At 35.6% G+C, this 17111-nt stretch overlaps 1 protein-coding gene across 3 annotated transcripts in view; it reads left to right on the top strand.

The window, feature by feature from the left end:
• VPS13C (vacuolar protein sorting 13 homolog C) overlaps window positions 1-17111 on the top strand; it is a 173707-nt gene that overhangs the window by 128423 nt on the left and 28173 nt on the right. For all 3 annotated transcript variants that reach the window (XM_047766197.1, XM_047766199.1, XM_047766200.1), the window contains 9 exons: window positions 493-657; window positions 2729-2857; window positions 3135-3268; window positions 5295-5421; window positions 7200-7435; window positions 14188-14329; window positions 15628-15768; window positions 16822-16903; window positions 17012-17081. In XM_047766197.1, the coding sequence (XP_047622153.1) occupies window positions 493-657; window positions 2729-2857; window positions 3135-3268; window positions 5295-5421; window positions 7200-7435; window positions 14188-14329; window positions 15628-15768; window positions 16822-16903; window positions 17012-17081 (1226 nt within the window). The remainder of the gene's footprint in view (window positions 1-492; window positions 658-2728; window positions 2858-3134; window positions 3269-5294; window positions 5422-7199; window positions 7436-14187; window positions 14330-15627; window positions 15769-16821; window positions 16904-17011; window positions 17082-17111) is intronic.

The following is a 17111-nucleotide window of genomic DNA, read 5'->3' on the forward strand; positions in this document are numbered from 1 at the left end:
AAATAGACCAGAATCACTCCATACCACTTTCTGCCAGGCTTTTCTTAAATTTAGCTGTGAGAATTTGAATAATCTGATGTTAATTGACTTGTTTTATTACCACTTTGAAATTTTTATTTTATTTTATTGACACCAGATAATAAAGCAGCAAAATGTGATCATATACTAATTTTAAAATAACTTGTTTTGCAATGTAAAAAAAGTACAGGATTTTAAAAAATTGTTTGTAATTACAAGTCCTCCTTAAATTACTGATTGATATTTTTTGAATTGATTTCTGAAGGAGCTAAACTAAGGAAACAAAATTTTTCTGCTTAGGGAGAGGATAATCAGTCGTGTAATATGGCTTATAGTTACCATTTTAAGAAATCTTATTTTACAGTATTTTGAGAAATCTGTATGTGAATGGTCTGTGTGTGTGTATGTGTATGTACATATTTCAAGCTATGTAAAGTACTGGGAAATGCTAAGCTTTTTGTTTCCTTTCCATAGGTTGGTGTTAGCATCAAAATGAGCAGCTTTAATCTTACACGAATAGTTACTTTGACTCCTTTTTATACCATTGAGAACAAGTCATCCTTAGAAATAGAAGTTGGTGAAATTGCATCTGATGGCTCAATGCCAACTAATAAATGGAACTATATTGCTTCTTCAGAGGTAAAGTTTTTCTATAATATACAAATAGGTATAGATGTGTAAATAAGAATTATATATATCTTTGTCATACTCACTTTGCTACCATATTTGTGTGTTAAAATATGACAGCCAGCTTTGAAAGACTTTTCTTTCATACTGTAGGAGTATGTTAAAAGAAAAAAATTATTGATACCATTTGCTAGCCCAATCTAGACTGTTAAAATTATCCTCTAGTTCTTCCTATGTGTATAAGCATGGGTATGTACTGTAAAAAGTACACAGAGATAGTGTACTGTGTATTGTCTCAATAGTCAAGATAATGTCCTTATATTCAAGAAGCTTCTAAACTTGTTGAAGGGCTTAAGACTCACGTAAATTAATACATGGAGAAGAAAATAGTATATAGTAAGGGAGAGGTGATTGTAGAATCTTGAAATAGATGAGCTGGAAGTCTCCTTGACAATTTCCAAAAATTCAACCCCCTTACTTTCCATGGAAGGAAATTGAATCTCATACTTTTTTAGGTCAGTAAAGTTATTGGAGGTTGACGTCATTGTGGTCTAGATCAAAACGGAAAGTTTCCTAGAAGAGCTGCCCTTTAAATTAAAAAGAAGACTTGATAAGATTTAAGATGAAAAGATTGTGTGGAGGAGAGAACAGGCGTAAAAAATAAGCATTAGTGCTTGATATGCCCAAATTTTTAACCAAATCCGCTGAATTAAGGACAGGACCATTCTTCTGTACATCTCCAAAAAAAAAAAAAAAAAAAACTAAAAAATTTTAAAACATTTAGTAAAAATCTTAAGAAGAGGGATTCCAATTACAATATAAACAACTTCTAAGGGTTAAACCTCTTAAGAGACACAGACTTTCCAAGGCACTTGGAATGATCTCTGTAGACTTGGTAACGAATAAATGCTTCTTAGGTTTTTATCTTTGATGTGAGTTGGACAGCAGTAGTCTTTTTATTCAGAAATAGAATTTGTCCAGTATTCTGTAACGGGGGAACTTTTGTTTTAGGAGCTAAAATCTCAATTTTACAAATAAGAAACCTGAGGCTGAAACAGGAGCATGATTTGATTAAGAGCAAACAGCTAGGAAGATAGTGCCAGGACTTCCAGGAAGGTCCTCTGCCTTCACTTGTCTTCTGGCTTATCTAGGATAAGCTACTCTGTGAAAGAACTTGTAGTGCACTCATAGTGCATCTTTTTTTTTTTTTTTTTTGGTCTTTTTGCCTTTTCTAGGGCTGCTCCCATGGCATATGGAGGTTCCCAGGCTAGGGGTCCAAACAGAGCTGTAGCCGCCGACCTACACCAGAGCCACAGCAATGTGGGATCCAAGCTGTGAAGTCTGCAACCTACACCATAGCTCATGGCAATGCCGGATCCTTAACCCACTGAGCAAGGCCAGGGACCGAACCCGAAACCTCATGGTTCCTAGTCAGATTCATTAACCACTGCGCCATGACGGGAACTCCACTCGTAGTACATCTTAAGATGGAATGAATAAAAGCAAATGTTATTCAGATTATAATTTTTAAATATTCAAGATATTTGAGTCTTTTTTTTTTTTTGTCTTTTGTCTTTTTAGGACCGAACCTGTGGCACATGGAGGTTCCCAGGCTAGGATCCAATCAGAACTGTAGCTGCCAGCCTACACCACAGCTCACGGCAACGCCAGATCCCTAACCCACTGAGCGAGGCCAGGGATCAAACCTGCAACCCCATGGTTCCTAGTCAGATTCATTTCCGCTGCACCACAGTGGGAACTCCTATTTGAGCCAATCTTAATAGTGCTTCAGTTTCTCATTTTGTAATTATTCCAGAAGTATATAAACACCTATGTATCTTTTCTTCTGATGGAGTTTCTTTGGCTTCATAAATAGTTGTACTGTAAATGATCTTAATATGAGATGTAGAAGCACTGTTTTAAGAAAAGTGTAAATCAACTATAATAGAAAAAATAAAAACCTAAAAAGAAACTTAGTAATAATTGAATCATGACCAATTGAGAATTGAAAACTTTATTAGCTGCTGTCTTATTTATACTCTAGTATTGTTTTTAAGACTGATGTTAGCTTTTATATTTTTAGTGCCTTCCATTTTGGCCTGAAAAATTTTCGGGCAAACTTTGTGTGAGAGTGGTGGGCTATGAGGAATCCTCCAAGCCGTTCTTTTATAACCAGCGGGATAATGGCACTTTATTGAGCCTAGAAGATCTGGTAAGTTTTCCTGTTTTAAAATAAAGTGACTTTGATTTTTACAGTTTGCTTTAAATATTTTATTAAAACCTACTATAGAAAATACTGATAATCATCTGAAGGTGTAGTATATAAATATATAATGCTGTTTGTATATTTGTAAGAGATCAGAGGCAGTGTACTTTTTAGGAAGAACTTAAAAAAATAGTCTTTCTCTATCTGTGTAACTGATTGAGATTCTAAATGTAACATGTTCAGTTTACCAACACCTCAAACATACTTTTTTTTCCTACAATAGAATGGGGGTCTCTTGGTGGATGTCGAGACTGCTACACATTCAACTGTCATAAGCTTTTCTGATTACCATGAGGGATCTGCACCTGCCCTTATAATAAACCATACACCATGGGATGTTCTCACATATAAACAGAGGTATGAAAAACAAATGTTCTTGGGAAGTCTGATTTGCTTTTACTGGTCCACAGTCCCTTCTAGGAGATACTTGGAGCTACATGTGTTTTACATTGCACATGTTTTCAAATTTTAGAAAACTAATGGGGAATACATGCTATTTATTACTAATACTCTCAGCGGATTTTGAGACAGTATTCTGTAATCCAGCACGTTAATATTCCTTCAGCAAAAAAACCTGTGAATATTCATAGCAAATGGAATAAATGAAACTATTAATAGTTTCACCTCAGTTCAGATCAAGTTTTGTTCCCAAATAACTTTTAACACTAAACTTAGAGAAAATATTTGGACTTTTGAGCTTTTTAAATTTCAGAAGTGCAAGTAAGGAATCATGAACCTGTTTAAATATTATCATCTTTTGTAATCTGGTGATGCTCAGTGAACCTCTCCCTATAAATCTGTATCTAGTTTTTTTTTCCTTTTTTTTTGGAATAGTAGATTAAATAAAGCAGATAATTAAAGAAAGATTAAAAATAATAGACTTGGAGAATAGACTTGTGGCTGCCGGGGGGAGAGGGAGGGAGTGGGAGGGATCAGGAGCTTGGGATTATCAGATGCAAACTATTGCTCTTGGAATGGGTTTACAGTGAGATCCTGCTGTGTAGCATTGAGAACTATGTCTAGGTACTTACACTGCAACAGAACAATGGGAGGAAAAAGAATGTATACATGTATGTGTAACTTGGTCCCCATGCTGTACAGTGGAAAAAATAAATAAATAAAAAAGAAAGATTAAAGGAGAAGGTTAGGTAGTGATGTTGAATGTACAGGCTGATAGGAATTTTGTTGTTCTTAACTGTGCCATCATTTGGCTTGGATGATGTGATTAAATAATGATATAGCAGATAACTTTATATCCTTAAAATATGTAATACTTATTTGCAAAGAATTATTATTATAAATCTGTAAGGTGTATATATATGTATATGGAATTACATATATAATATAGTGCCTTGCAGATTTACTTATACTTTTTTTTTATTTACCTATTCTTTTTTTTAAATTTACCTATTCTTAACTCTCATGCCTTGAATCTGCTGAGAGATATATAAAGCATAGATTGAAATTAAAACCTGATTGGGTTATTTTTTATTTTAGTCCTCTGAAAAGTTTTTTGTACTTCCTAGACCAGTAAGTATCAATATTAAAATCTCTTAGAAATCTTGTTAAGATGCAGATTCTGATTTAGTAGGTTTTAGGTGGGCCCAGAATTTTGCACTTTCCAGCAAGCCTCCAGGTAATGCTGACACTGCTGGTGCATAGACCATACTTTGAGTAGCAAAGTTATGGACCCAATTATTTTTCCTCTGAGACCTATATTTTTTGTGCATTGCATTTGATTAAAAATCTTAAATTTGAAAAGTTCCCGTCATGTCTCAGTGGTTAACGAATCTGAGTAGGAATCATGAGGTTACGGTTCGATCCCAGGCCTTGCTCAGTGGGTTAAGGATCCAGCATTGCTGTGAGCTGTAGTGTAGGTTGCAGATGTGGCTTGGATCCTGTGTTGCTGTGGCTCTGGTGTAGGCCAGTGGCTACAGCTCCGATTGGAACCCTAGCCTGGGAACCTCCATATGCTGTGGGAGTGGCCCAAGAAATAGCAAAAAGAAAAAAAAAAAGAAAAAAAATCTTAAATTTGAGCACCAAGTAAAGTTCCTCTGCTACTAAAAAATGTACTATTCACAACCTTTTCTGTAGGTGAACTCTGAGATAGCATCTGTTTACCTTAATGAATTACATTAGTATGATCTTGTTTGGACTGTTTGAGAGTATATCGCAGAAAGGGCAATAGTTTAGTCCTGCAAGCTTCAAAATCACTAGTTTTTTTTTTTAACATTTTAGGGTACTTATTTTTAGGCAGAAGTGTGTTTTGTTAACAAAGACAATTTTATAAAATGTTTGTGCCAGTCTTCTCCTCAGTAAACCACAGATCCAGGTTTCTCAAGACCAGGATATTTGAATTTTCCATCTGTTGTTTATGTTTCAGGGGATCACAGGAAGAAATGGTACTGCTGCCAAGGCAAGGTCGACTCTTTGCCTGGGCAGACCCTACTGGTACCAGAAAACTTACATGGAGTTATGCAGCAAACATTGGGGAACACGATCTGTTAAAGGTATCATTTGATGTGAACGGGCACTATTGGAATTACCTGATAGCAAAGGAAATAGACAAGCTAGCTTCACACAGTCATCTTTGTCTTTACTAACTAAAAATGAATTGAAAGTATTTTCAAAATAAGTTGCTTTTGGGTCTTAGATTGCAGATAATTCATGCCAATATAGGTTGCAGACTGGGCTTGGATCCCGAGTTCCTGTGGCTTTCATGTAGGCCAGCAACTGCAGCTCTGATTTGACCCCTAGTCTAGGAAACTTTCCATATGCTGTAGGTGCAGCCCTAAAAAAAAAAAAAAAACAAAAAAAAACAAAAAAAAACAAAAAAAAAACCATGAGCATCTTCTAACAAAGTGTTTTTATTTTTATTTATTCATTTTTGTCTTTTGTCTTTTTAGGGTCGCACCTGTGGCATATGGAGGTTCCCAGCCTAGGGGTCTAATCAGAGCTGTAGCTGCTGGCCTACGCTAGAGCCATAGCAATGCCAGATCCGAGCCTCGTCTGCGACCTACACCACAGTTCATAGCAGCAGTGGATCCTTAACCCACTGAGTGAGGCCAGGGATCGAGTGCACAACCTCATGGTTCCTAGTTGGATTCGTTTCTGCTGTGCCACAATGGGAACTTCACAAAGCATTTTTAAAATGTCAAGGAAAACTTACAGTGCTGAAAGTCAACTGAAACACAGTTGCCTGAGGATATTTTAACACACCTCATCTAATTTTTAATAGATTAAATAGATGAAAAACAAATAGGATTAGAGAGTATTTGTACATTTTTTTGTGTGTGTTTTTAGGGCTGCACCCATGGCGTACGGAGGTTCTGAGGCTAGGGGTCCAATCGGAGTTGTAGCTGCCGGCCTGCAGCAACTCGGGATCCAAACCGTGTCTGCAACCTACACCACAGCTAAAGTTGAACCAAGATACTTATCATATTTTGTAGTTTACAAAGAAACAATTTATCTTCTTAATAGGTCCCTTTGAAACATACAATTTGATCACATTAGAGTAAAAAAAAATTGTGTGTTTTGACATATATTAAAAGCATTAGATAAATTTTAAACAGCAGCAAAAGCCTGCTATTCCTATGCTCCTGGTAACATCCTTTATTTATTTGCTTTTGTTTTTGTTTTCCAAGAAAGCATGAGGTGAAAAGCACAAAGCACATAGTAGGTATTTACACTGCTTGTTGAAATAAACTGTAGTGACGTTTATATAAAGTCCAGAGTAAAGAGAAATCATTATTTAAATCTCTGAAAAAGATCACCAAATCAGGCCTCATATTTTTAAGTATTAAATGAGACTGTCAGCCAAGAAGGCTCTTCTTAATATAAACTTATCACCATAGTGTAATTACCAGTGTGACTTATATAAGTGTTTGCAGTATTATAAATTATTAAAACCTAAAAATGAACTAGGTTGGTTTTACCTGAGGTTACTTTTCTAATAAACTTCTAAATGATTCTGTTCTCCATCTGAGAGACAAGCATCTTATGGAATTGGTGCTGTTGAAGGACACTCTTGTTCCTGCTCAGTGCCCTTTGAGCACTAACTAGGTAACTCAAGCTAAGGTATAAAAAAATTAAGTATACCCATTGTCACTGTTTGAAAAAAAATTGATGAATGTGTTTTAAAACAGATTATAACTTTAGTTAATGTATGTCGCTTTGATAGTTTTCTGATGTAGTCATACTTTTACTGTAGTTCAACTTTAGGTAATAATAACAACTTACACAAATAAAAGCTTTTGTGGTTTTAATGTAAAATCTCTCTTTCTCCTAGGATGAATGTGGACAGTTTCCATATGACGCAAACATCCAGATACACTGGGTATCATTTCTAGATGGGCGCCAGAGAGTTTTGCTTTTCACTGATGATGTTGCCTTGGTTTCCAAAGCACTGCAGGCAGAAGAAATGGAGCAAGCCAATCATGAAATAAATTTTTCTCTCCATAGTCTTGGCCTTTCACTGGTTAACAATGAAAACAAGCAAGAAGTTTCATACATTGGAATAACCAGGTATGGAAGAAGGAAGATAAGGTATCAGGAATCTTTAACAGGCATTAAGTTCATAATATCAAGTTTGATGAGTATAAACAAATGCCTCTTCTGAATTTGATATACTGTGTATTTTTTTCAGCAAAACTTATTGAACAATTGTTTTCACTGCTAGTTGAAGTGCCCTTAAGATAGAAAGATGACTAAGATCATGTCTTTCCCCTTACAGTACTCATCTGTTGGTGGGAAAGAAAGAAGTTTGCGTCTTTCTTTGTTGTTTGTGTATATTTTAAAAAATGAATTATAGAGAGTTCCTGCTGTGGCACAGTGGGTTAAGGATCCAGCATTGCCACAGCTCCAGCGTAGCTCACAGGTGCAGCTCAGATTTAATCCCTGGACCTGGCCTGGGAACATTCATATGCTGTGGAGGTGGCCAAAAAAGGGAAAAAAAAAAGTGGAATTATAAAAACATCAAGAAAAGCTATAAAGTGTATACTCTTGCCATGGAAAGCAGAAGTAGAAGCAACTGTTTTATGTTATAGAGGCTGGAGAAACTGGGAAGTGTTGGAAAAGCCAACAAGAATGGGTGACATAAATTTGAACAAAGGTTCATAGAGGAGGTGGTATTTGATATGAGTACATAATCTTTACTATGTGGTTATTTAGAACTTTTTAATAGTAATGGGACCAGTTGTTTTCTCTGGTTCTGCATAAGAAAAATACTTGCTTTTGTCTATTTTGTTTTTTTAATCAAACTAACTTTGGTAAAAGATCCATTCTTTTTTGGAAGCTGTTGGGAATGGTCATCAGCTATAACTAGCATTGGGTCTATTGATAATCATGTGCTTAACAAAGTAGAAAATTAAGTAAATATAGAGATCATGTATGTAATGCTCTTTGCACACCTAACAGATTAAGGGTTCAATAAATGGTATCATGTATACCATTAATGTAATATTAATATATTTATGTATATATGAGTAGTATAGTCTCTTGGCTATATATTTCATTATTGTATAATATTTTTAAAAGTGAAAATCTTTTTTTTTTATGGCCACACCCACAGCATATTATTTATTGCTTTTGTTTAGGGCCGCAACTACAGCATGTGGAAGCTCCCAGCTCTCATAGCAATGCAGGATCTGAGCCAAGTCTGTGACCTACAGCAGAGTTCATGGCAACACCAGATGTTTAACCCACTAAGCGAGGCCAGGGATCGAACCCACATTCTCAGGAACACTAGTTGGATTTGTTACTGCTGAGTCCCAGAGGGAACTGAGAGTTTTTTTTTTTTAGTGTGTGAAATATGTAAGCTCTTTGTCTAGTTTCATTTTTTTGGGCATGTGGATGTCCAGTTGTTCCATCACCAAATGTTGAAAAGACTATTCGTTCTCCATTGAATTGCTTTTGATCCTTTTCAAAAACCAGTTAACTATGTTTGTTTGGATCTATTTCTGGGCGCTCAATTCTGTTCTCTTGATTTGTTCTCTATTCTTTCATCAATATCACACTGTCTTGATTTCTCCGGTTTTATGGCAAGTCTTGAACTCAGGTAGTGTCAGTCCTTTAGGACTTTTTTTCCTCCTTCTATGTTGCATTATCTATTTTGAGTTTTTTTGCCTTTCTATATAAACTTTAGAATCAGTTTTCCAACATCCATGAAATAATTAGCTGTAATTTTGATTGGAATCAGATTTAATCTATAAATTGACCCAGGAAGAACAATATCTTGACAGTATTGAGTCTTCATATACATGTACATATATTACGTGGATTTATTTAAACCTTTGATTTCTTTCATCAGACTAATATAGATCTTGTACAGATTTGTTAGATTTTGTTTATTATACCTAAGTATTTAATTTCTTTGGTACTATTGTAAACATTATTGTGTTTTAAAGTTCATGTTTTGTGGTGTATAAGAAAGTACTTGGCTTTTTTCTATTAACCTGTATCCTGAAACTTAGTAGTTGCAGGTGTTTGTTGGTTGGTCTTCAGGATTTTTTTACATAGACTTCAGTCATCTAAGAACAAAGTTATCAAGTCTTTCTTTCTTTCTTCTCAATCTCTGTACCTTTTATTTCATTTTCTCCTCATTTACCTTACCTAGTATTTCCTGTACAGTGTTGACTAGGAGTGGTGAGGGTGGACCTTCTTGCTTATATTTTCTCATCTTCCTGATCTTAGAAAATACCTAGTTTCTCACCATTAGGTATGATGTTCACTGTAGCTTTTTGTAGACATTCTTTATTAAATTGAAGAAGTTTTTCTTCCTAGTTTGCTGAAGTTTTTAATCGTGAATTTCTGCTGAACCTGTATAATTTATAGCAGATAGTTTATTCCTTATGTTCATTGACTGGTGTCCCTTAAACACTTTATGTAGTGAGGAAATTGCTAATACTGTCATGATTAATGTCAATAAGCTATGTAAATAAGCTATGTAAAGCATTATGGAGTTATATTTCATCATTAGGCAAACAAGAGTATGACCTAAGAGCCATGTCTCATCTGCTGCCTGTTTTTGTATAGCCTTTATCTAAGAATGATTTTTTTTACATTTTTAAATGGTTGAAAAACCAAAAGAAAAATAACATTTTAACACATGAAAAGTATATGAAATTTAGAGTTTGCTGCCCATAGGTAAAGTTTCATCAGAAAACAGCCTTGCTTATTCTTTTACATGCCTATGGCTGCTTTTGCACTGCTGCTCAGTATGCAACAAATGACAGTAATGTAGTCGTAACTGAAAATACTGCAACTTTTATTTATTTTTTATTAATGCATATTCATCATGTCAAAACAAGAGAAAAATAGACTTTGAATGTCTCTTATGAGACACAGTTATCAAAGAAAATGGCATAGCATTATTATGTAACAACACTATGTAGGTAGTAAAAGAATACTATTTTAGTTATACTAAATGTATTTTACATTTCCAAACTAAGCTCATTAGAATATATCCAATTCACAGGAAAGCAATGGCCAGAAAAATAAGAAAATTTAAGACAAGATATCTCATCAAAGAAGAATTTCTTAAGATAAAACAAAAACTTAAATGAAGCTGCAACTGAAGTTAGTTTCTGAGTGATCTATCTGTTAGCTGCACAAAGAAAGCCTTTTACCTATGGTGAATTAATTGAATCATGTCCGAGTGTAGAAGCTAAAGAAATATGTCTAGAGAAAATAAACTTAGGAGCATTAGCCTTTTGGTGAGAGCAGTTGCTTGAGGATTTGAAGGCATTCAGAGCAACATCAATAGTTAATTAAAAAACAAGACAAATAGTTGAGTTGTTTTCCTTGGCTCTTGATGAGTTAACTGATGTTACCAATACTGTTCAGTTGCATATTTGAGAAGCCAGTTCTGAGTTTGAAAGTGAATGAAGCCTCTGTAAATAGTTGTCAGAGAACAACTACAGGTGAGAATATATGTATATATTTGTCTTTTTAGGGCCGCACCCACGACATATAGAGGTTCCCAGGCTAGGGGTCAAATTGGAGTTGTAGCTGCTAGCCTATGCCACAGCCACAGGGACATGAGATCCAAGCCACGTCTGTGACCTACATATACCACAGCTCACGGCAATGCTGGATCCTTAACCTACTGAGAGAGGCCAGGGATGGAACCTGCATCCTCAAGGATACTAGTCAGATTTGTTTCTGCTGAGCCATGACAGGAATTTTTTTTTTTTTAATTTCGTCTGAGAATACTTTCTAACAAGTTGAAGAAATGCTAACTCAGCCCATGAAGTGGAATCTTCTAAGATATATTACATCTAATGATGGAAAAAATATGTGTGGAGCAGGAAAAGGCATAGTGGACAGATTCACAAAGTTTGTGAAGTATAGTGTTAAAAATCGATAGTTTCATTATATTGTTTCTCAGCAGGTTCTTTATAGGAAATATTTGAATTAAACATCTGTTATCAAACCTGCAGCTCCCAGTAAGAGACTTCATTCACTCTTGTGGACTTAATCATCATTAATGAATTTTTGTCAGAAATAAAAGCTGAATGTCCTGACTCAACATACCGCACTTTGTATAACAGTGATAGTTTTCATTATACTGTTTTTGACTTCCAAGCCAAGATTAAAATTTCTCTGAATGGTAACTGTGCACATGATCCCATTATCTAATGATTCATTTGTGCCCTTAAAGTACAAAGGTATTCCATTTGGACATACAAACCGCAGATCATCCCACATAACTCTAACATACAGTGGAGGCTTTATGGAGTTCACACATTTTTTTAACAAGTGTAAAAGCAATTTGAAAGTTATGGGTGCCTTTTGGATGTCCCAAAGACACATAAAGCCTGTATGTATCATTTACCAAGAAATGTTATGATACATACTTTAACTGTAGCAGGTCAAAATCTCAAACCCATGTAAAAACTTGAAATAATAACCTGTAGGATGACTGCATATATATTAGGAATATGACCTTAATAATGGAATGGGAAATGAAAAGAATCGAGTTTTCATATGCAGTGCTTAAGATTGGCAACAGTAACGCTGTTTGATGAATTTTGAGTAAAATTGTGTTTAACTTTCATTATTTTCTGTAAAATATACTTTGTAGTAGACAGCACTTTCTGACCTTCCTAGAAAAACACAATAAAATAGATCAACCAAACAACTAAGAAAAAAAAAAATTTCTGAATGAAAAGAACCACCCTCGATCACTGTTACTGAAGACTGAATGGCCATAGAAATTAGCTTTTGCTGCAGAACTGATAGGGAATTCAACCTAGAAGCAGAAGGCCAAACAACAAAGTCATTCCAGTGATGACACCTAATGTTTGAATTGCAAGTCTTTTTTTATATATATACATATGTCTGTTTTATATATTTCCTCTGCTGTTCAAAGTTAAAATAAGAAGTGAGATCTCCACCCCACATAATTTTTGATCTGGTGGGCATATTTTCTGACCTGCAACTGTAATTCTAGCAACATTTTTTTCTAACCTCAGTGCAAGCACAAAGAAAATTTTCCATTTTCAAAATTCATTTAACTGTTAGTGGAAGAGCTAAGTTTTTCTTGACTTTCACTTGGAAGTGATTGATTTGTAATGTATTGACATGTTAAAAGGCAGTGATCAAATGAACAGTCTAATAGGGTAGGAAACAATTTATAATTAGATTTGGAATTTCTATTTTCAAATATAATTTTACAATCACATTACAAGCCATATATATGCTCAGTTAAACTAATATTCTCTTAGATTAATATCAGTATTGGACAGTATTTATCTTCACGAAAGGTCGTTTTTAAAAATGTTCATCATGGGAGTTCCTGTTGTGGTGCAGTGGTTAACGAACCTGACTGGGAACTATGAGGTTGCGGGTTCAATCCCTGGCCTCGCTCAGTGGGTTAAGGATCCCACATTGCTGTGAGCTGTGGTGTAGGTTGCAGATGCAGCTCAGATCCTGCGTTGCTGTGGCTCTGGCGTAGGCTGGCGGCTACAGCTCCGATTGGACCCCTAGCCTGGGAACCTCCTTGTGCCGTGAGTGCAGCCCTAAAGACAAAAAGACAAAAAAAAAAAAAAGAGAGAGAGAGATGAACATTTTTAATAGATTTTAATAATGGGAACACCAACTTTGAACCCTGATGAAGAAAAGTTGTCACCCCTACAAAAGAAATATAAATTTTTTTTGTAACCATTTATGGTAACAAATGTTAAATATTATTGTAGTGATCATTTTATAGTATATACAAATATTGAATCATTATGTTGTATATCTGAAACTAAATAATATGTCAGTTCTGCCTCAGTAAAAAGGAAGGATGGAAGAACAGAAAGAAGGAAAAATGGACAGAGGAAGGGAGGGAGCAAGGGTGTTTTTCTAATTAACAGACTTGGGTTTTTAAAAATTGTACCCAGTTGTTATTTTTATGTTTTGAAATTCATCAATTAAAAATTTTGTGGTGGTGTCAGAATTCCCATCGCGGCTCAGCGGAAATGAATCCAATTAGTATCCATGAGGATGCGGGTTCGATCCCTGGCCTTGCTCAGTGGGTTAAGGATCCTGAGTTGCTCTGAGCTGTGGTGTAGGTCGCAGATGCAGCTCAGATCCTGTGTTGCTGTAGCTGTGGTGTAGGTCGGTCACTACAGCTCAGATTCGACCCCTAGCCTTCCATATGGGAACTTCCATATGCAATGGGTGAGGCCCTAAAAAAAAAAAAAAAAAGTGGTAGTTTTTTTCTTTCATTTTTTTAAGTGCCTACATAGTAACTTCAATTTTTGTCTCAGCCCACAAAGCCTAAAATATTTACTTTGTGGCCTTTTATGAAAAAAAGTTTGCCAGTCCCTTATTTCACTTATGTCACTGTGTGATGGAAAAACACGTTCTCCTGCCTATTTTCCTTATGCACTTTTATTTCACATATTTTGCATTTAAAAAAATTCTCTTGGAGCTCCCATCAAGGCTCAGAGGTTAGCAAACTGGACTAGCATCCATGAGGACACGGGTTTGATCTCTGGCCTTGCTCAGTGGGTTAAGGGTCTGGCGTTGCCGTGAGCTGTGGTGTAGGTCACAGACGAGGTTCAGATCCCATGTGGCTGTGGCTGTGGCGTAGGCCAGTGGCTTCAGCTGCGATTGGACTGGAATCTCTATATGCCGCGGGTGCAGCCCTAAAAAGACACACACAAAAAATCTCTTGTATAAATGTGATTTTCATAGGACTCTGACAGTTGTGATAATTTGGAGTAATGTTAGTTCCACAGGCTAAATATGTATTTAATTTAATTAATTTTCTTTGTGAATTATTTTAGTTCCGGTGTTGTTTGGGAGATGAAACCAAAGCAGAAATGGAAGCCCTTTAGTCAGAAGCAAATAATTTTGTTGGAAAAGTCCTACAAGAAATATCTAGAATCAAGAGAACATGGCTGGATTAAACTAGATGATAATTTTGAGGTATACCAAAATTGTTTTGTTTCCTATGTATGTATTTTGTTATTGCTGGTTTTACTATCCAAGTAAAAATTTGGATAGTGAAATTTTACTATCCAAGTAAAAATGTGTATGCAGAAACTAACTTATTAGTAGAATTGGCATGACTAATAAAATTCTTTACTACATTTTTAATTAGTATCATTAAATCATATACTGTGTAACATTATTTCAAATGTTTCTTGTCTGCATTTTTATAATTTCATCTATTTACAAAGTTGATAGTTTCATATAACTTTTTAGGAAAATGTTGGAGAAATTAAAATTGCTTATTGAAACTTTTTCCTCCTTTACTTTAAATGATACGCATATATATTGCTAAATAAAGGTTATGCGGAATTGTATGTTTCAGTGATGATAATCCTGTAGAAAACCTGCTCAATTTAATTGATTTAGTGTGAATGATTTTTGGGCGTGAGTAGATGTCCACAAATAAAGGTGTTCTCTACACAAGCCCCTCCTCTGTTGAAAGTGAAAGTCACTTGTGCTCCAAGAAGGCTCCAGAAGCTTGGTTGCAGGTTCATTCATACAGCTGAGATTACTCTCCGTCTTGTCCTGTCTTTGATGACTGACAGTTGAGTTTGTTGTTGTCACCAGATGTGCTCCCTACCCCCCATCCCTGTAAATGTTGATCATTCTCAAATGAAAAAAAAAAAATCTACGCAATTAGTATCAAATCCAAGCTATTAACTATGCATTGTTTAACTTTGTTAAAGCAAAGTAAAGGAAAGTTTCAGTATTATCTGGCATTACCCATTACTGTTACGGATTTTTAAAAATAAACAGCATGGCTTATTTTCCTTCAGTACAGTTTATGTAATAGAAAAGTTCTCAGTTGTTTTCTTGTTTTCCTTGTAACTTTGGTAGAAAAGTGATGATTTTGCTTCAAATATCTCAACTGTAGATCAACCTATGGTAGATCTTTTGATGCTACCTAGAGATAAGATATTTTCCCTTTTAAGTTTGTGAGTAAATGGGTATTTATTTATTTATTTTTTGCTTCTAAGGGCTGCATCTGCAGCATATGGAAGTTCCCAGGCTAGGGGTAAAATTGGAGCTACAGCTGCCAGTCTATACCACAGCCATAGCAATGCCTGATCCTTGACCCACTGAGCGAGGCCAGGGATCAAACCCGCATCCTCATCGATCCTAGTCAGGTTTGTACACTGCTGAGCCACAATAGGAACTCTCTAAATGGATATTTAAAATGAGCAACTCTGCTAATGGCCAGTTCATCACAAATACTTGTGCTTTTATTCTAGGTGAATTTTGGCAAAGACCTAATGGAAATGCGCCTCCCATTTCGGTGCCCTATAAAGCGAGATTTTTTATCAGGAATTCAGGTTGAATTTAAGCAGTCTCCTCACCAAAGAAGTTTAAGAGCCAGGTTGTACTGGCTTCAGGTAACATTGTCTTCCTATTCAATAGATATATCTAATCAGTTTGGGGATCTTGGGTCTGAATTTTTTTTTATTTACAAGTTTCTATCATACATCATAATTGGTATTTTTCTTTTTGCTTATATGGTTATTCTCCTCCTCCCTTGGATCCTGCAGATTCAGCACACTTATTAGCCAAGACTAAAGACCTTGTGACTGTTGAGACTTTAATTTGACCAGTTAACCTGCCAGAATATTTTCTTATACTGAAATTGTTTTTGTTTTTTTTTTTTCCCCCTCTTTAAGGTCACACCTGTGACATATGGAGGTTCCCAGGCTAGGGGTTGAATCAGAGCTGCAGCTGCCAGCCTACACCACAGCCATGGCCACGCCAGATCTGAGCCACATTTGCGACCTACATCACAGCTTATGGCAACACTGGATCCTTAACCCACTGAGCGAGGCCAGGGATTGAACCTGCAACCTCATGGATGCTGGTCAGATTCAATTATGCTGAGCCACGATGGGAACTCCTGAAATTGTTATTTTTAAATATTCCTTTGAATTTTCATGAAATCCCCAAATAAGATTTTCTTTTGTCATTCTCTATGGGAATGAGCAGGGCTGTGTTGGAGCTTGGTTTTGGCTGCTTGTTTGCTTATTCCCTTCCTGCCTCCCTCGATCTTTCCCTATTATCTACTAATACCGTGTAGGACATTTTTATTCTTTTTTTTCTTAATACCTAACATCTAATTTAATAGCCAGTCTCCACTTAAGTTTCGTTTAAATTACACACTGTTGAAATCTCACATGATCTGTAGGTACAAATGTTTCCATTAATAGTGTTGATCCTGCACAATTTAATGCAATTATGAGGATGTTTACGTATTCCTCTATGCAAAAGCTTGCCCTTGGTGAGATATATAGGAATTGTAGATTTAAAGGAAAACTTCTAATAGCAGCATGTATACGTATAGATACTTATGATATAATTGGTGGCATGTTCTATAATATTATCTGTGAAACAAAAGTTTAAATTATTTTAAGTCCTACTGAATTAGTTTCCTTTTTATTCAGGTGGATAGTCAGTTACCAGGTACAGTGTTCCCTGTTGTATTTCATCCTGTGGCCCCTCCAAAATCTATTGCCTTGGATTCAGGTAAAAAAATAAAATGAAATACACCCTACATATGAAAGTTGAGTAGACATTATTTTGATAGACTATAAAGCTTAATTGCCTTTTTCCTGTTTCCTTTCTCCCTTTTAGAGCCCAAACCTTTCATTGATGTGAGTATCATCACGAGATTTAATGAGTACAGTAAAGTCTTACAGTTCAAGTAAGTAAATATTCCCCTTTTTCTAAAGGA

This window comes from Phacochoerus africanus, chromosome 2, assembly GCF_016906955.1.
Source record: "Phacochoerus africanus isolate WHEZ1 chromosome 2, ROS_Pafr_v1, whole genome shotgun sequence".
In the NCBI taxonomy this organism is placed as follows: domain Eukaryota; kingdom Metazoa; phylum Chordata; class Mammalia; order Artiodactyla; family Suidae; genus Phacochoerus; species Phacochoerus africanus.